This window comes from Lytechinus pictus, chromosome 11, assembly GCF_037042905.1.
Source record: "Lytechinus pictus isolate F3 Inbred chromosome 11, Lp3.0, whole genome shotgun sequence".
Lineage (NCBI taxonomy): Eukaryota > Metazoa > Echinodermata > Echinoidea > Temnopleuroida > Toxopneustidae > Lytechinus > Lytechinus pictus.
This window is the reverse complement of record NC_087255.1, coordinates 31,988,291-32,008,540: the sequence shown is the minus strand read 5'-3', so window position 1 is coordinate 32,008,540 and position 20,250 is coordinate 31,988,291. Positions and strand designations below refer to the sequence as shown.

At 36.3% G+C, this 20,250-nt stretch overlaps 1 protein-coding gene across 1 annotated transcript; it reads right to left on the bottom strand.

Annotated features, from left to right (window-relative positions):
* Window positions 1-944: 944 nt before the first annotated feature.
* Window positions 945-19,636, bottom strand: LOC129272138 (uncharacterized). Its single transcript, XM_064106360.1, has 7 exons — window positions 18,997-19,636; window positions 10,193-10,236; window positions 9,502-9,558; window positions 8,902-8,981; window positions 5,764-6,078; window positions 4,969-5,170; window positions 945-2,780 (listed from the first exon to the last, which is right to left on the bottom strand). The coding sequence occupies exons 1-7, from the start codon at window positions 19,055-19,057 to the stop codon at window positions 2,505-2,507; spliced, it is 1,035 nt and encodes a 344-aa protein (XP_063962430.1). The 5' UTR covers window positions 19,058-19,636; the 3' UTR covers window positions 945-2,504.
* Window positions 19,637-20,250: the final 614 nt, after the last annotated feature.

The following is a 20,250-nucleotide window of genomic DNA, read 5'->3' as shown; positions in this document are numbered from 1 at the left end:
GAGAGGGAGAGAGAGACAGAGCCAAAATAGAGAGATGGATAGACAGTGTGAGAGACAGAGAAATCGAAGAAAGATTATGTCTGTACCTATAAAAAGTTAGTGTTGTGTTTATTGATAACATCTTGAGCTCTCTGTGGCTTGGTGACTTTTGTGAGGATTATGTCTTTTTATTATCATCATCATCATCAACTTCATCGTCATCGTAATCTTCATAATTGTATCATTATTATTTAGTATGAACATCATTATTATTATTGTTTATCATCATCATCTTCATAGCCATAATGTCCATCATCATCATCACCATCATCATGTGCCATCTTTGTTATCCAGTTGACATAAAGTTCATCTTTACGCTTTTGATTAAGATAAAACAAACAGATCCGTTACTGGCTATGTACTGGTTGATCTACCTCAGTAGGATATGTTGTGGACACAAGAATCTTTCCAACTTCTATCGGTAAAATTTGTCTTAGAAGAGCCAAATAATATATGTTTGCATATTTTGGTCTGGAAACATGTTTTGACTTTGGTGATTATTCAGTGACACAACATATGCTCCTGCGACATTTGTCAGAAGACATTAGAGTTAAGGCATACAAATTGATTTGTTAGGGTTGTAATAGAGATTTTGGTTCAGAATAGTGTAAAGATAAGGATTAGGGTTTAGTTTTGGAGGTCAGGTTTTATGTTTGGCTAAACATGGAGATTTTCCATCGGAGCAATTGTCGTCAGAGCAAATGTCATAGACCTGATTGTCCAATTTATGCAAGGTCGACTTAAGCAGAGTCTTTTGTATAATGTACAAAATATTTAACATTTCTGTTAAAACAAAACAACTTCAGGATGCGGTTGTTTCATAGTTTGTATTATATCTAGAATGTACCATATTTATGACACAACAAATTACAATATTCACAAAACACACGTAATGACAATTAAGCTTAATTTAATGCAATTTATTTGATCATTTTCAGGGGTATTAATCAGCATGTCTATTATTACACTGTGGGACCATAGTTTCATTTGAGATATTTCCCTTTGTCTACATGTGTTTATAAATACCATTTGTGTGTTTCATAATTCATGCACCAACAACATCACAAGAGGCTGCTTGAAACTTTCCCCGAGATGTACAAAATAGCATGGGGTGTGAATGAGAACTGGGCCCGTTGCACAAAAGTTACTATTATCAGATTTTGGTAACTTTGCCTTCCAATGGTAATTACTATGGTAACATGACCCAACAGCCAATCAAAATCAAGGATTTTATGAAAGTTACGATACTAGTGACTTATTCAATGGGGCTCTGATAAGATGGATGTCACTGCAGGGAAGAACAAGAATTGATTGGTAGAACTTATAAATGAGATTCCAGGAAAACTGGTTGCAATGGATTTGAAGGAGAAATACCAATTAATGCATGGTGCCGAGTACAAAGTTGGAGTGATGGCAAAATGAGGTATTATGGGTGACACGACATGTGACATTTGCTCTGGTCTAAGTATCTCAGAGGGTACATGGGTAGCGTTACGATTGAAGTTTTTGGTTAAGAATCATGTAAAGATTAGGATTGGGGTTTATTTCGTTTTGGACGTTGGGTTTTAAGTTTGGCTTAACTTGCAGATTTTTCTTCGGAGCAATGACATGGAACCGTATTATGAAACACACATATTCACCAAAAATGTTTGATTCTCTATCTACGACAGAGCTTTCTGTACTACTTTTAAATTTTCATTGTTGATACAAGCCAAATGTGATGGTTATTCACTAATCAATGCTTGAATGTTCCTGTGGTATGTGTATATCATCTTCGCCTTTTCCACAGTTCATAATAGCTGGCAAGAGTTTTGGGACAAAATCATAAAGAAAAATTCAGGATCATCTATGCTGCATATAATTGATTTTCCTTCCCTGTCATTCTGTTATGATAATCTTTCCCCTCATCAGACATGAAAACATCAAGATTTGCATATCAAAGAGAGAGTAAAAATTAAATGAAAGAGAGAGAAAGAGACAGAGAATAATCAGAGAGAGAGAAAGAGAGAGAGAGGGGGGGGGGATTCGCCTACTGAAACTGAATACACCTAGTACATAGACAACAGGAATTCAGAGAGTTCATATAAAGAGAAAGGGAGAGAGAGAGCGAGATAAAGAAATAGGAATGAGATGTTACAAATTGATATTTTTTATGTTGCTAAGCATTCTTTATCCATATAATTAATATTAATCTTGTTGATTTCCTATTATCAAATAATTCATGCTGTATATAGGGAAAAAATTCTCTTTAAAAAAAAAAGAGTGACTTTGTGTCATGTGCATCAAACTGCTACAAGGCTGATTATAATATCATAACTATCAAATCGTCATTCTAACAAGACAGAGATAAGAAAAAAAAATTTAAAGTGCAAAGACTATGTGAGATTCCAAGGTCAAGTCGATCTGAGGTCAGGTCACCTTCCGTCACATCACACGAGAGATCTTTCTCTGTTTTTGAGCTAAAGCTAGAGGTTCGTGGAAGGTTGAGCAACGTCCGTTTCATCCTCTGCAAAACCTTCATTTAAAGCGCCCTCTATAGCCGCCGCTGCATCATCGGCTTCTTTATCGGCGTCGCCTTCATTTGTATGAGTAACGATGGGGGCAGTGTCTGGAATATCTGGGGAGTCGTATGCAGGTTCGTCATCGATCGTGGAATGGCCATTTTCGATCACCACTTCTGTGGTGCTTGTCTGACTCGGAGCGGGCGAAGACTGACCACCTACTATATCATCTGGGTCAACCTAGAAGGGATAGATGTGGAAAACAAGGGTGGGTTAGATATATCTAAAAATAGGTCTTCGATCACTTATGGTTGCCCTGGAATGACATTTTAAAAAAAAAACCCAATTCCATACATTTTGATTATAGGTGTTTAATGGAGTTACAGAAATTCCCTTCTGGCATATATGAATGCCATTTGTGTCTAAAAATGACTCTTGGAGTATGGATTGTTCAAATTAATGGATGATATACATGTTTAATCAAACCTAAAATCCCTCAAAATATAAGATCTGAATTTTTTGACTGGTCAATTGTCTTGATACAATATCTTTAAAAGATAGAGTTTTGAAGTATAAATTATTGAACTGTCACAACTGAAAACATATGCCTGTGAGACATTGATTACATATGGAATTAATTGAAATGCTCGCAAAGAAACCTCATTGCCATGAGGTCACGTAATTGTTTCACAAACCTTGTGCTCCAGAATCTTATTTGATATTATTTGGATTATTGAGTAACTTCACCTGTTCACCTATTGTTGGCTTGAATTGTCCATTATGGCATTGATCTCATTCATTAAGAAGCCTATTACACATAAGATATTGATCACCTGTGGTTTGACATGGACTGTCAAGAAACCTATCACTGATAGGATATTGATCACCCGTTGTTTAATTTGGATTGTCAAGAAACCCAATACCCATAAGATTTTGATCACATATGGTTTAACTTGGATTATCAAGAAACCTATTGCCAATAAGATATTGATCAAATTTGGTTTAACTTGTATTGTCAAGAAACCTATTAGCCATAAGATATTGATCACCTGTGGTTAAACTTGGATTGTCAAGAAACCTATTACCCATAAGATATTGATCACATATGGTTTAACTTGTATTGTCAAGAAACCTATTACCCATAAGATATTGATCACCTGTGGTTTAACTTGGATTGTCAAGAAACCTATTACCCATAAGATTTTGATCACCTGTGGTTTGACATAGACTGTCAAGAAACCTATCACTGATAGGATATTGATCACCCATTGTTTAATTTGGATTGTCAAAAAACCTATTACCCATAAGATATTGATCACCTGTGGTTTGACTTGGATTGCCAAGAAACCTATTACCCATAAGACATTGATCACATATTGTTTAACTTGTATTGTCAAGAAACCTATTACCCATAAGATATTGATCACCTGTGGTTTAATTTGGATTGTCAAGAAACCTAATACCCATAAGATATTGATCACATGTATGGTTTAACTTGGATTGTCAAGAAACTTATTACCCATAAGATATTGATCACATATGGTTTAACTTGGATTGTCAAGACACCTATTACCCATAAGATTTTGATCACATATGGTTTAACTTGGATTGTCAAGAAACCTATTGCCAATAAGATATTGATCACATTTGGTTTAACTTGTATCGTCAAGAAACCTATTACCCATAAGAAAGTGATCACATATGGTTTAACTTGTATTGTCAAGAAACCTATTACCCATAAGATATTGATCACCTGTTGTTTAACTGTGATTCTCAAGAAACCTATTACCCATAAGATATTGCTCACCAGTGGTTTGACTTGGATTGTCAAGAAACCTATTACCCGTAAGATATTGCTCACCTATGATTTGACGTGGATTGCCAAGAAACCTATTACCCATAAGATATTGATGACATATAATTTAACTTGAATTGTCAAGAAACCTATTACCCATAAGATATTGCTCACCAGTGGTTTGACTTGGATTGTCAAGAAACCTATTACCCATAAGATATTGCTCACCAGTGGTTTGACTTGGATTGTCAAGAAACCTATTACCCATAAGATATTGCTCACCAATGGTTTGACTTGGATTGTCAAGAAACCTATTACCCATAAGATATTCATCACTAGTGGTTTGACGTGGATTGCCAAGAAACCTATTACCCATAAGATATTGCTCACCAGTGGTTTGACTTGGATTGTCAAGAAACCTATTACCCATAAGATATTCATCACTAGTGGTTTGACGTGGATTGCCAAGAAACCTATTATTTATAGCCAACTGGGGAGTGTTTTATGAAATAAACAGTCAGTGATTTTCCACTGATATATTTTTTCCTTGTTAGCTTTAAAAGTCATTGACAATTTGTTTCATAAAATGCCCCCCATGTTAGAATGAATGGTAGCTTGATGGTCTTCCCTTACCTGAACAGCGACATGACGAGGCGTTTGTACTCCTATGGATATCTTGGACAGTCCATCATTCTTCTTGGTCTCTGTAATCTCCTGGTAGTCATTGTTAGCTGGTATCTTCTTCATTGGTATCTCATCACCTGCTGCAGTCACTCCATTTGTATTGTTATAGTACTCCTTCTCTAGACTTGCCTCAAACTCTTCAGACTTTTTCCTATCGGGATGAAATAGAGTACATAGTACTAAACAGAATTGAATAAAGTAGGCTGATGATAAAAATATTTTTGTTCTGGACATTTCCTGCTTGATTCGTAAATAGGCACATAACGTGACTTTAGACAAATTTGTGTTTCACCCCAAATAGGGAATACCTATGACTTGTATTGGGGAATAGTTCATGTGTGATGTCTTAATAACAATATTTTCACTGGGCTCATCATCATTGCCATTTTATTACTCCAAGCATTAGTATCATCTCCATTATTATTATCATATGTATTATGATTTATAATGATAATGATTCAATATATTTATATAGCATCTATTAGAATTTCTCTAAGCACTTTATCATTATTATCATTATATTTATTGTTATTATTATGATCATGATCATCATTATTGTTATATCTATTGGTAGTAGTGGAAGTAATGATTTTCTATTTATATCGAACATTATTATAATAATAATTATGATTTCTGTCATCATCATGACCACCATCAAGTGATTTGGGGATTTTTTTTCAGGAAGTGGTGGGGGGGGGGGGGAGGGGCCATCCCTTGCATTCCATCTAAACCTCGCCCACATACCTTCTCCAATCACTAGTCAACACCATGATGCAGTAGATGAAGATAATCAGCCCGACATAGCCAATGATAGCTATCGCCCAAGCTGGAATAGCCAATGGGTACGAAGATGGGGGCTCCTGGGCAGTGATGGCCAAACCGGGACCAAGATATTCGTTGATCATACCGTTGTTTAGCTTCACCATCAGGTATAGCTCCTGCCTGCGGAGTGCTACGGGCATGAACTCGGAAAGGGATGGGTTACGCACGAAGAACACAAGGCCGAATTCATCGGTTGCGGTGTTACGAACACGCTGCACGATGATCACATGCTCTGGGCTAATTTGAATAAGTAAAAAGGGTAGTAACGATATTTATATTTATTAATATTTTTTTTTTGGGGGGGGGGGAGGGGGGAGGGGATGATAAACATGCAAGAAACACATTCTGAAATGTGAAAGTCAAAATTGAAAATATCATTAAAAAGATGTTAGATAAAATGTTAGATGTTATGTTATATTAAAAATTGAAAATTTTAATGATTTTTTCCCGCTCACCATTTAAATAAGATAATCTGAATCTGATATTAATTGAATTTTATTTGTATGGATGTAATCTTGTTTACCGCATAAAGTTTTGCCTTAATGCCGTTGAAATGAACTATAATTAGATGCTCACATTGCCTCAGAGCAAATTAGAAAAAGAAAGAGAATTTTAAAAATGTAATATATACACAACAAAAAAAGTCATTCCCCCCTAAATCAAATTGCTGTAATTTTTGAACGGAATTATTTTGAGATATATTTCGTAGGTGGTTTTCTACACTCATTAAGCAACTCCTGGTGAAAAATGAGATTGATCGGTTGAGTCATGCATGAGTGATTAAAGATTGAATTGAAAATGACCATTTTTTAAAGTCACAAGAGTCGTTTTTCAGATTGTGCAAATACAAAGTTGGGCAAAAGTTGTTTTTAGGTGAATTTTATGGTGTTATGCTGTTTTACTATCCATCATTTAGCCACTTCACACAATTTTAATATCGTATGTTCATGGTTGAGTGATTGAATGTATTGCAGGGGCCGCGGAAGGGGGGGGGGGCTCAGCCCCCCACTTTTTTCCAAAAGCATGTACAAAAATGTAAAAATGACCATACGATTGTGATTTTTTGCATGGTCAGCCCCCCCTCTCCCACTTTGAAAACCGTTCCGCGGCCCCTGTATTGTGAGGTATTATCATAGGGCCGAGTTTATGGTAGTATCCTCTACAACTTGTTAGATCATGTTAAAATTTGAAAATGTTGGTGTCTCCCCCGATTATAGACCCCTCCCCCATTTTAAAATTCTGGATCCACCACTGATTTGTCCATAAATTAAACTGATCATGAGAAATTGTTAGAAAAAGAATACATTTATGCAGTGTAAAGAGTATTCATTCCTAAGTTTTCGAATGTGCTCGCTCAACCATGAAAACTGTTAAAGTTCGGAAATTGTGTGATGATAGAAATGATGGATGATAAAAACACAGCAATTAAAGTCACATTTCAAACCGAATTTGCCCCCAATATTCACTTTATTACCCTTTAAAATGATTGAAAATACCAATTTTCCCACTTTGATGCGTGCTCACTCATCCATAAATAAACAAATCGATTTCATTTTTGCACAGAATTCTGCCCATGGGTTGATAAACATTACTGCCAAATGACATTGCTAAAGACAGCCTTGAAAAAAGGGGTTACTTATTCTTAAACATATGCACCCATAAATGATAATGTACACAAGTCTATGAGAGAGGAATTCAAAATTTTAACAAATATGAAATGAGGGTTTGTTTCATGGACGGTTTTTGTTACTTCTGCCAACAGTTATTTCATGAAACTTCGCACATGGCTTCAGAGTAACACTATATCCAAAAGGCGCGCACACCAAAATAACCATTCCAAATAACCAAGCCGCCAAGGCCTTGAACTTTCTTCTTATTTGCATAATTTTCGAATATTGTGTGCTCACTGATGCATTAAACATCGGGATTTTCATAAAAATCAAATCAAATGAACTATGCATGGAGGTTTGTGACAGATATCCATAGTTACAAATTGCATTTTTTCCAATAACGTAAAAAAGAGCTAATCACATTCCACATGTTCATTCAAGCGTGAATGTTTAATTAAACGCCTTTGAATCATTGAAGCATGTTAATTGGTCATGAACATAACGAAACAGTTGAGAAAAGGTCATTTTCAGTTACCAAAATGAAACAATATATGCCTATGATATTTGAAAATCTTATTTTTGTATTTAATAAATGTTTATTGAACCGTGAATCGATGAATATTGCTGAAGATACTCTTCTAAAAAATAACTGTCATCATATTCTATCATTTTTATTTATAGAAATGTGTGAAAAATCTAATTATAGCAAATTTGGACTTGTGTTTATTCAACCGTGAAATTTATCCAAAAAAAGTTGTATCGTCTTTTAGAAAGTACCTTTTTTCAAGCCTTCTGACTATTTTTCATGATGAGAATGTGGAATTAGTTCCAATAAAATGGAATCAAAGTAATGATATTTGGCTTGTGACTTTTGAAAAGTGACATTTTTGCCTTCTGACGGTGCTCACTGAAGCATGACGTAAAATATGTCCATAACATTTACTCAGAAGATAGCTTATAAAATTACCTACACGCTCATGTAAAAATATATTAAAAACTCGCATTGGTTCGGAAATTATTGATGTTTGTTTAAGGGGGACTTACTTTTTTTGTTGTGTATATATATATGTATATTTTTTTTTTTTTTGGGGGGGGGGAGGTGCACTGGCGCATTTTTTTAACGGGAAAGTGCTTCCATATATAGTTCTGACGTTTGACCCTTTTCTACCTTTTTCTTATCTTGTACTTATGTAAACTTTTGCCCCTTTCCCCATATCAAGAAGCATGACCTAGCTATTTCTTGCTCAGTTGTGTACCCTATAGGCCCTGTAGCCCAGAGGGTGTTTCATAACAGCTGTTCGTAAGATACGAATGACTTTACGCACGACTGGTGATCCTTTTTTGTGCTATGTGATATCCCTATGAAGTTGATTTATGACCTAAGAACATGTTCCAGTCGTGCGTAACTTTACGAACAGCTTTATGAAATACCAACCAGAATTTTACTTACAAAACTGGAAGGAAAACATAGTCGTTGGTCACGTTAGCGATGACTTCTTTGAAGAGTTCCGTTTCCACATCAGTTAAAGCCTAAAAAAAAACCCAATATAGACGAAAGATAAAGATTTCAATGAATTATCGAATGAGAGATAATTGTCCTTCATTACGGGAAAATCCTTGAGTATAATGTCATCCATAGTTGGCAGTTTAAAACAGCCTTTGAAATGTACTATATATATAATTTGCGAACGAAATATGGATCAATTCACAATAAAACCATTTGATATTCAACATCTGAATCACATCGGAGTTCTGAGCAAGTTTCCTTGTAGTTTGGGAGGAGAAAAATTATCATTCTTATGAACGTTATTTTTTTGATATGTTAAAGTCATTTTAAAAATCTGATATAAAATATAATATCTTGTGATTAATAACCGTGAAACCCATGTAACGAAGACGATACGACTTAATTTAAAAAAAATATTTATACCACGTGCATAAAACCCATGTTTTTTACTCGTTATGGACGTATCGCTTTTGTATATACCTTCTTTCTTTCATTGTTTGATAAAATATCATAACCAAAAAGAATATAAATGTTTATACTTACGTCGGATTTGCCGTCGAATGTCACAGTTATGGCACCAGCAGCGACGTATTCATCACACTGTATAGATAGGACAAGGAATAAAATAACAGGAATTATTTATGAATGATCTTAATATTACCCTAGTATTAGAAAATACAATTCGTCATAATTATGTTCGTAGACCAGGCTCAGCAATTGCTGTAAGAAGAACTGATGATAATGCGGTTATGTAGGGCCGGCCCACTGGGAGAACGGAGTCACTCTTAAAAGAGATTGGTCAAAATCACAATTCTCTTGGTTAATCCGACCAAGAAAAATGCCAAAAATTGACCAAATTATTGTTTAGAAACTCGGTCAGACACATTATTAACTAAGATAATGGTAATTTGACCAATCCTTTTTTTTTAGAGTGTATTCCATAATTTAAGCACATCGTTTAAGCCCGTCACTCTAACAACTATTGTTTATAGTATTTAACAAGTTGTTTACAAACTTTAACCATTTAAACAATGATCAAATATTTTTAATAGAGTTTAAACAAAATACGGGCTTACAAAAAACGCGCTTAAAATTTCAAACAAAGCCTTTACAGTTTAGAGTATTCCATTTATTTATTTTTGCATGGATTTAATATGAAATAAATGAAAAATGCTATGCTAGATAGGAACATGTGCACATGATAAAAATTAAACCAAGAAAATTCTATACTCACTTCCGTTTTGGAAATGCCTGTAGAAACATCACAGGTAGGCACAGCTGTTATGTAACAAAAAAATGAATAAAAATCAATAGGCAGATTATAAGAATTATAATCAAATACAAATGAAAAACAACCATTCTGATTGGTCGAATGTCTATGTTAGACAATATTAAAGCAGGATGCAACAATGAACTTAATTGGTCATCGCGTTTACTTTCTGAACCGTACTTCAAATCAAGAGATGCGATATAGAGTTGGAACCACATACTTCCTGTTATGATTATGCAGTCTCTTTATGTCACGTATTCAGGCAAAGAAAACATGAGGGGATATAATATGGAATATAGGGCAAGATTTCTTTAAAGGGGAATCCAACCTTGGCCATAAAATGGTTTGTTGGGAAGGAGAAAAATAAATCAAACAGAATGGTGAAAGTTTGAAAGAAATCGGACAAGCAATAAGAAAGTTATAGCTGCTTTAAAATTGAGATCACTAATAGTATGTACATTTCAAATTGGCAACTGGGTAAGTAAATTATGACAAGGGGCAAGGACAACTTTCCCATAGGCCATGTACTTTATTATCAGGGATTTGTGGTTTTCTCCTAGGTACCCATTCCCCTGGGGCAGTAATATAAATATAACCCAGGTAGTATATTGTTTAGTGTCCTCATGAAAGAAAAATATAATTTGAAGTAAAACTTTTGGGAAAATGACATTTTAGCCATAATATGTATTGGAGTACATGGAAGAGTAGTCCTTGCCTTACATCACTATGACATACCATATGCGGCCAATTTGAAGTCTCCATGAGTATAGTGATTACCAATATTTACAACTTTTAAAAATTCATAACTTTCTTGGTGTTTGTCCAATATTGTTCAAACTTTCACCTATCAACTTGTCTGATTTTTCTTTTTCTTATAAAAACAAGTTTTTATTTGGGTTGGATTCCCCTTTAAGTTCACAAGCGAGCGAACATTTGAAACATTTTAGGACATACATGTATTTTTGCATGTATATCATAGGGGAAATATTTAGAAAGAAACATCACATTTCACAATTTTCCTCCTTTTTTTCTGTTCCTTTTTTCTTGAGTCGTGCTGTAAATTTCGTCGGTTTCTTTGCCCCAAGCCCCCACCCCTCCAACTAGATACGCCGGTGTTGCTTTGTAATCTTTACTTTGAGCATATTTTTATTTGCACCAGGGTAATGATAATTACAAGTTTTGATGGATTTATTTCTTTTAGTACAACACCGCGTGTATAGAGCCCGGTACAGAGATTATGTTTATGATCATCATGATTTCATTATTTTGATGGAGGCCCTATTTTTTGGACGGCTAATGAAGGCACTGATGCGTCAAGAATATTTTATCTATTCCTCCAAGAATGTAATTGATTTTATATAAAATCATAATTTCCTCTGTTGTTATATTAATGGTGAAAATGTTTTTTTTTATTTCAAATCTATTATGAGTTGAAATACATCCCTCTTTCACAGGCGCGTAGCCAGGGGGGGGGGGCGGTGGGGGCGGTCGCCCCCCCAAAAAAAAACGTCCCCAAAAAGAAAAAAAAAAGAAGGGAAAAAAGAGGGGAGAAAAGGAAAAGGGAAGGGAGGAAAGGGAAGAAAGGTAGCTTTGTGTTTTTTTTTCTTTTTATTCTTTATTTTTTTTCTCAAAAGAGAAACTCCTTCTCTCTTGCTCTAAATTTATATATGAATTTTGCTACCGCGCGGCGCGCGGTTAAATGATAATATTGAAGTTCTCCATTGTTTCCCCACCCTTTCTCTAACTCTGCTTTTCCACCTCAGCTATATGTGTTTCTTGCCAGTTAAAGTTCAAATGTATAGATTAGGGCATGGAATTAGAGTAAGGTTAGGCCGAAGTATATGAAGTTATCTTTTTTTTTTTAATTGATTGCGCAACTTCTGGACGGGTCGGCCATGGGCGGGTAAAATCTTTATATCAATTTCTGCCGTCACCTCCATAAAGTCAACTTCTCCTGCTTTTCAGCTCATTACTAATCAACCATAATTTTGGGGCAAACAGGTTCCTAATTTAAAAAAAGGAAGGTATAAAATTCGTGTCGTATTAGATAAAAAAGTACAATATTTATTATCATATTCTATTAAACTACATGTCATTTCCCTGCACATTCATCTCTTGTCCTGTTTTGCGCACTCAGTTTGAAATTTTGAATGACACTTAGGGTTCTTTATAATTCAAAATGAAGCGCTTCAGGATAAGTCAAAGAAATTAGGCATCCTTTTTATATAATTTCAATGAATCACAGAAGTTTCAACTTTTTGCGCACTATTTTCCTTGTAATGAAGTTCAATAATCTTAGAAAATCAATCGAATTAGACCCGATGGGGTATTAGAGATATCTGAATTTGATGAAACGTCCGCCCTTTGAAACTTCAGAGTTTCATTGCTCTGCGCGGGGAGGAATATCTTCCTCCCGGCATATACACTTCTTCTCCTCTGTTTTGCGAGTTATGCACTGTCGCTAAATTGTTTGTAATCAAATATGATCTTTCCAAGGGAAGTATTCAATATATCTTTGAAAATACCCTTTTATCGGGACCCTTTTCATGGCAGAAAAAAATTGAAAAAACGCTTTAGCTTCCGCGCTTCGCGCGGGGTTATTATTTTAATTTCCTCCATTGTATTCCTCTTTTATGCGTTCGCTCACAATCACTTTTGAAAATAAGGTTCATGAAAAAAAGGTTCAAAATCACAATATTGTCAACTGAACTGGGGGTGATATAGGTACTAGAGACAAGAGAGACGGCTCCTTTTCATTTTAATTTATGAAACACCAAAAGCTTCGCGCTTCGCGCGGGAAACTCCCCCTCCCTGCACCCACCCCCTAGGGAGCGCGCTTCGCGCGCTCTGTAAGTGTTGGCACGCTTCGCGTGCGATTACCGCCCCCTCCAAAATGAAATCCTGGCTACGCGGTTGCTCTTTCAGTTCCACGAATCCCTCATTTGTACGGCCCACAAGGTTACTTCTTTATTATGAAAGTGAAATGAAAAATGGTAGACCCTTCATATCTTGCAGTGCATTTTGTTTACGTTTATTTCTACCCAAACCAGCTTATTGTTGGTGGTGAATATGACTTGATATGACAGTCATCAATCGAATTAATGAAACAAGATTTAGAATCGTTCGGATATAACTTCCTTCTGTGACTGTATAGGGGTGTGACCCCCGGAGGGGTGCAGAAGGATAGAGAACCACAATTACTCGCAGGTTCTTTACGATTATTAGCTTTGCATTCTCTTTTTTTTTTCTCTTTGTTTTAGGTAGCATTTCACCAGAACGTGTCAATATTTGAGTTATTGCGGCAAAATCGATTGTGGGGAAACAAAAAAAAAATTGGGAGATGCAGAAGGCATTCAGACTAGAAACCGATCGAGGGGGGCAAGGTCTTTTGTTAACAATTAAGGTTATTTCTCAATGGAAGTACATAATTATAACCATTGGCGGCGATTCCAGAGACGGGAGGGGGAGACATACGTAGCTCCCTTGATTTTTAATTTTTTCACAGGAGCCTGTTGAAGAGAGTCATCTCTTTCCCTTCCCTCTATATAGATGGACACAAAAAATCAGGAAATGGTCGTCCATGCTTATAGCAGATTAAAGATAAAAGATCAAAGATAATGAGTTAGGAGGGAGGGGAGAATGGTGAAATTGAGAGGGAAGGAGAGAGAGAGAGAGGGGGCGGGGCATTAAATGAATTAAATTATTATTAATTTGAACAGAGAAATAAAGCAATGAGCGATGTACACCGTAAAATCGCTGTTTTATATTTCAAGCAGGTTGTTTAAGCCCGTCACTCTAATTGTGCAATGTTTGATTTTTTTAACAAGATGTTGAAAACGTAAAGCTTAAACAATTGTGTAAAAGTAAAAAAAATTGTTGTTAGAGTGACGGGTTAAACAGCGTGATTTTTATTTTTTTTACTGTGTAAGGAGATGAAACGGTTGTGGCCTGACACAGAGATAGGAAGAGAAGACGAAAAAGGATAGTTATTCAGAGGGAAGGGGGGTTGTAGGTGACAGTGACGCCCTATAAAGCAGATCTTGACTAATTTGTGATCGTCAGAAGTATTGTGTTTGGTACAGAGAAGAAAGATCAAAGGCCAAAGTCCCTTTCTTGCACGATTTCGCGGCATGTTCTGAGGAAGAATTAAGAAAATATATAAAGACTTGGCGACCCTCGTTTTTGAGAGGCCAGTATTTGCACGCCTTCTACTTTCCACACTGACAATGAACGAATTCAAATATGACCAAAGTGCAATTGCGCTTTCTAAACATGTTTTTTGCATAACCACACAATAGGTTTTTGTTGATATCAAATGCTGTATAATATTAACCAGCACATACTCGCAGTGGAGCGAGAGAGTGCAGGGCACAATGGAACGTAGAAAAGAAATACCTTTTTTTAATATATCGGTGAAAGGGAATGAGACCCTGATCTGCTGATCATATTTCAATAAAGAAATCTAGATTGTGCTAATAACCATGGAGTAGAAAGGCTGGTAGACCATGACCCAGTCGCTTGGAATAATTTTTTTTTCGAGTTATTTCATGGTAGAAGCTCATGCTGTATTGCATGTCATTCAGAGGCATTAGGTAACTGATACTTTTGGGTGTAATGTGTAACTCTATGTACGCTTTGTTTTGCCGAGCAAGACTATTAACAATGATTACTTTCTTTTGACTTCGTTCAATAGTCGCGTTTGTCGTTGGGGAAGTTTTCCACATTGAGCAAAAGCCTAATAATTGCTTCTCTATTTTATCACTATCATCGTTTTTATTATCACTATTATTATTATTGTTATTAATTTTTATAATAATAATAATTATTATTATTATCACCAACATCATCACCTTAGTTGTGAGGGTGATCCTTTATATGCTGTTGGCAACCGATCAATCATCTCTTTACTCCCTAGTTACATTTCTGATATTCACCAAATTTCGTCGCTGTTCCTAATCCTTTGCTAGATATTTTTTTGTTTCCGTTTTTTTTTTCTTACTTCTCTTTTCATTTTCTTCTTCTCTCCAGCAGCTATAGGTAAACCATATGTATTTCATAAACATGTCACGTTTTCTTTATGATGGATCAAATATTGACTCAATAGGGGAGGATACCTCTTTGCATATCTATTTCTTCCAACTGCTAACTCAAATATTTTTTATGATTTTATGATCAGAACGAGGACGGGAGTATACTTTATTCAAGACTGTACTTTGTCTCGAGTAAACATAAGAGGCTCAACCCTGTGGACACTGTGGTATTTATTTACTATTTCGTAACAATTGAAAATGCACCTTGATGATAAATGATATCCTTGAACATGCCCATTCGTTTCAATCAATACATGATGATCACCGTTTCTATGAAGCTAAGATCATGTCTTTATTTTCGTGTCCATGCATGTCACATTATGAACACCTGAGTAAAACTCGAACATTCATCTAATTTGATTTGAATTATTTAACTTTAGTACTAAAATGACAAGGGGATGTGATTTTTCAAAGGGATAATCACCAATTTAACATTGCGGCACAAGTGCCCCACCCCCGCGAGAGAGGGGCGGGGGTCACTCGCCACATTGGCTGCACCGGGCAACCCACCCGTGTCCAAAAACATTAGAGATCTACCCGAAATAAAACGGCGCAATCTGCATAACCAAATTTGCAACCCTAAATTGCGTAACATACAAGATAAGCCACTCTTAGCCCTAAGTAATATGAAGGATAATTATGCTCTAATTCTGCGACCAAAGGGACATGAAAAGAGAAACCCCTAATTTGATACCCTAATGGCTAGTGGAGCGGATCTTACAGTGGGAGGGGGGGCCGGGGGGGGGGGGGGGGCTAATGTCGGGTCTAATGTAAAAACAAATAATAAAATCAGATGGTATCTTTTTTGTATTTTTGTACACGTTTATTGAAAAAGGTGGGGGAGCTCTAGGACCGGAACTCCAGGTCCCAGTTTTGAGTCCTTGCGTAGGTAGTGAAATCGGCTACTTTGATGTTCTCCGCTAACATGACTGTGAAACATGTACTAATACAGTTCAGGGGTGGATCCAGGATTTTCCAACGGGTGGGGGCACATTCGTTTTCCCGATGTAAATTTGACAAGCCCAAAAAGAAAAAAAAACGTTTTCACCTTAATTGAAGGTCATTCGTCTGCGAAAAATTTGACTAGCAAAAAAAAATCCTTACTTTCAAAAGTGGGGACACACTTGGGTAAAAACGGCATATATCTACATTAAAAATTATGATTATGGCTCTCAAGGGGGGGGGGGGCACGGGGCGAATTGACCTCCTCCCTGGATCCGCCACGGATACAGTTCATATTAAAAAAAAATCCGATGCTTACTGAAGCAAGTTATAAATCTCTAAAAATTCATTACTACTTCGTATTAAAATATGCATTATCAATTAAATTTCACCTCTGCACAAGCATTGCATAATCAAATTAGCAACTCTAAATGGTGGGGTGGGTGAAAAAAGGCGTCCCATAATGCCGAACTGGCGATTGCCATTGTAAATGGTACTGAAAAAGCAACCCTTTTCCCGAAAGACGTCGACGACGCCTGAACCCGAAACGCGGGGAACACTTTCGACGCTTGGTCAGGGGCCCGTTGCAGAAAGAGTTGCAATCAATTGCAACTCTAAAAATCATGCGCAACTTGATTTTCAACCAATCAACAGCGCATTTGGGACTTGCGATTGATTTTTTGACTTGCGTTTAAACGTAACTCTTTCTGCAACGGACCCCTGGACGCGGATTTTATGGTTACTTTGCGATTTTCCATGCCCCGCCATATAGACCGTTTTGATCCTGTTAATAATTAATGGTATCTATGATTAACTGAAGCATACCACCCCCTAAAAAGTGGCTTCTCGTGGCGGTCCCGAGTTTAACCGTCTTCAAACGCCGCTTACCATTTGAAAAATAGCCGTTCTGTTCGTTCTTAGCGGCGTTTTAAACAGTCAAAGGGGAAAAAATAGATAAGGTCTACGGACCTCATCATGTTCATTGTTTCTTGCAGATGTGAAGGATCTGAATAAGTAGTAAACGCGGTTTTTTGAAGGAGAAAACGAGTTGCCGAACCAAAACAGCCCTTCAATCGATGATGTGTGGCTTTCTCTTAATAAACTAGGTGTTTTAACAATCTAGACAGATTTTGAACAATTATTGTCTTAAAAAAAATGCACATAACCTTATTCCTGGCAGTTATATGGCATAATTATGCATATGAAATTAGCAAGTTCTCAATTTTTTTTAGGTTCAAATGATATTACTTAGATCAATTTAAGAATTAATGTGCAAGTCAAAATCTATACTGATACTTTATTCACTTATATCAAATTAGAGCAAAAAAGAAGTCATCTAAATCCAAAACGCTCTGATCAGTTAGTACTGGCAGTGGCGTACCTAGGATTTTCCACAGGGGGTGCAAAACCGTCCGCCAAAAAAATTGACAAGCAAAAAAAAAAAAAAGGTCTTCAATCACAAATGAAGGATTTCGTACCCGAAAAAAATTGACAAGCAAAAAAAAAAAAAAAAAAAAAAAAGCTTCAAGCTCTTCAGGGGGGGGGGGGGGGGGAATAAAGGTCTTCAAGCTCATCAGGGGGGGGGGGGGGCAAAAAAGGTCTTTCAAGCTCGTCGGGGGGGGGCAGGGATACGTCCTTTGCATGGGTTGTGGCTCGTCAGGGGGGGGGGCAGACTGCCCCCCCCCCCCTGTAGGTACGCTAGTGAGTACTGGTGAAAGTTAATTCCCATTGTGGACATGGATTTAATCCAAACTTCATCTCCATTTGGGATCAAATTATGCCTAATATTTTTATCTTTGAATGTTAAAACGATCATTGTACCCTTTGTAATCATATTCAAAGCTTCAATTCGATTTGCTTTATATTTCCAACGCCCTTTGACTGCCATTTGAATAGCACCAACATAATTATATCTTTTAAAATTGAACAAGCTGTGTATAATTTTTTATCTATTTTTTATTTGTATGTTCTTATTTACATCATCACTGTACATTAAACCAAAGAACCGCATGATATACAATAAAATTTAACATAAAAATTGACAACTAGGTATAAGAAGAGAGAATATTAGATACATATCAAATAGTAAGTGTGACAAACAAAATGCAATATTTGACTTTTCTGTCGTCTTTTTGCAATTTTCCCAAAACACTCTTTTTGATATTCGCTCTCCATTTTATTTCTTCTCAGAGCATTTCAAATATTCCTTTCAAATTTGGTTTTCTTGTTTGTTGAAAATTTGTATAAGAAGCTAGATTGATTAATGCATTTAATACAGCACCAAATTTTGTATTATAAGATCACAAAAGAGGGTGAGATGAGAAATAAAAGAGCATAATTATGATCAAAATAGGAGTAAGAAAAAAGGGGTTTATTATCACTGTAAAACTTGGAGTCTCCTCTTTCATGGTTTTCTTGAATATAGACGTTTTCTGTTGTTTATCTCATCCATGCGTGGATGATTATTGTCTACATTTAACAGATTATGGAGGAGACTCTATAAGCTTTACAATGTTTGGTCTTTTGTCTGATTCATTTTGACGAAGTTATGATAAATAAATCTTCGATTGTTATAGATGGAACTTATAGCCGAGATGAGCCGACATCATTATATTCTGATAGGGTTTAAAATAGGATAAATATTGGTTTTTGGGCCGGGAAATTGGAGGAATTCATTGCTTCTCCTCAACCTCATTGAGCTTAAACTTTTCTTATCTAACTGAGAATGTAACTTACCCTGGCCATTAACTGAAGAGATGGTCAGAATGACCACTACTGCGAGCAACAAGGTCTTCATCCTCGTTTAGGTGGTCGAGATCGACTTCGAATTAAGTGTAACTCTCGGATGTGGCAGTGTTACGATGTGGTGCTCAATGGACTACGGTGCGCTCTCAACCAAGGTATGTTCCAATCTGAAGATGACGGTCATCAAACAGAGTTTGCTTCAGAAACACGAGCACTTTGTCAATATCAGCTAGTCTCAGTTCAAGCCACGTGAACTTCATTATGATGCTATTCAGGGTCTTCGCATGTTTGATTTTTGTACCTTGCCTGTCTCTATCATTTCATTTATATTGTCTGATCCCTCGATCGATCGTTTTCTCCCTTTTCGCTCTTTTGACCTCCTCGTTCGATTTTCGTTTATTTTTTCTTTCAAATTCTCTTTAATTTTCCCCCCTTCTTCCCACTCTCTCTCTCTCTCTCTCCCCTTCTCTCTCTCCCTTTCTATTTTCTCTCTTCTTCTCCATCTCTCCGTCTTCATCGCTCTATTACCTAGTTGATAAGTATAGTCTATCTCGTTTATATATATTTTTCTTCTACATCTCTTTTTTAAAAATCCCATCTTGATGATCCTACTCATGCCAAATCTCCACGTACCATATCACATTGACAAATATAATTATGTTTGAAGATAAATGGAGATAAAAGAAAATCACCGTATTGATCAAGAATATTCAAGTGGGTTTGAAGTCTAATTTTGAATGCCCATCAGTCGCCCTTCTGTTTTTGCACGATGTTTGCTCTTGATCAGTCAACATCGATACAAGGTAATAAAATGCAATTAAAAAGTCTTACAGAATGGTGGTGTGGGGAGGCGGCAGTAACAGTAGCAACCAGTGGAGTACAGATCAGAGGAGTTTCAGGGGATGCTTGCCCCCCCCCCCTAAAAAGAGACAAGAGGTGACACATTATATTTTTTCTGAATATTATGTCAAAATCTATCACAAAATTTGATTTTTTTTTAAATAATGTCATAATTTTTGCTCGCTCGCTCGCTTTGCTATCTCGCAACTTGTTATAAAGTTTGCCCCAATATCTCGCAACTCAAAGATTTAGGCTCATTACTGGTAGCAACCCTTTAAAACAAATACCAACGCGCACACGCACACCGTCTTTTCAAATGTTTTATTTGGTTTCATGACGATAGAGATTTCACACACATACACTCACACACTCCAATCAAGTTGTTCATCATATTCATTGGCGGCA

What these genes read in the sequence shown, in the direction of transcription:
- LOC129272138 (XM_064106360.1), bottom strand. Translation starts at nt 19,057, where the DNA reads ATGAAGACCTTGTTGCTCGCAGTAGTGGTCATTCTGACCATCTCTTCA. An exon ending in CTCTTCAGTTAATGGCCAGG is followed by an intron (nt 10,237 to 18,996) that starts GTAAGTTACATT and finishes GTTACATAACAG; the next exon opens with CTGTGCCTACCTGTGATGTT. An exon ending in CTCGTCATGTCGCTGTTCAG is followed by an intron (nt 2,781 to 4,968) that starts GTAAGGGAAGAC and finishes TATCCCTTCTAG; the next exon opens with GTTGACCCAGATGATATAGT.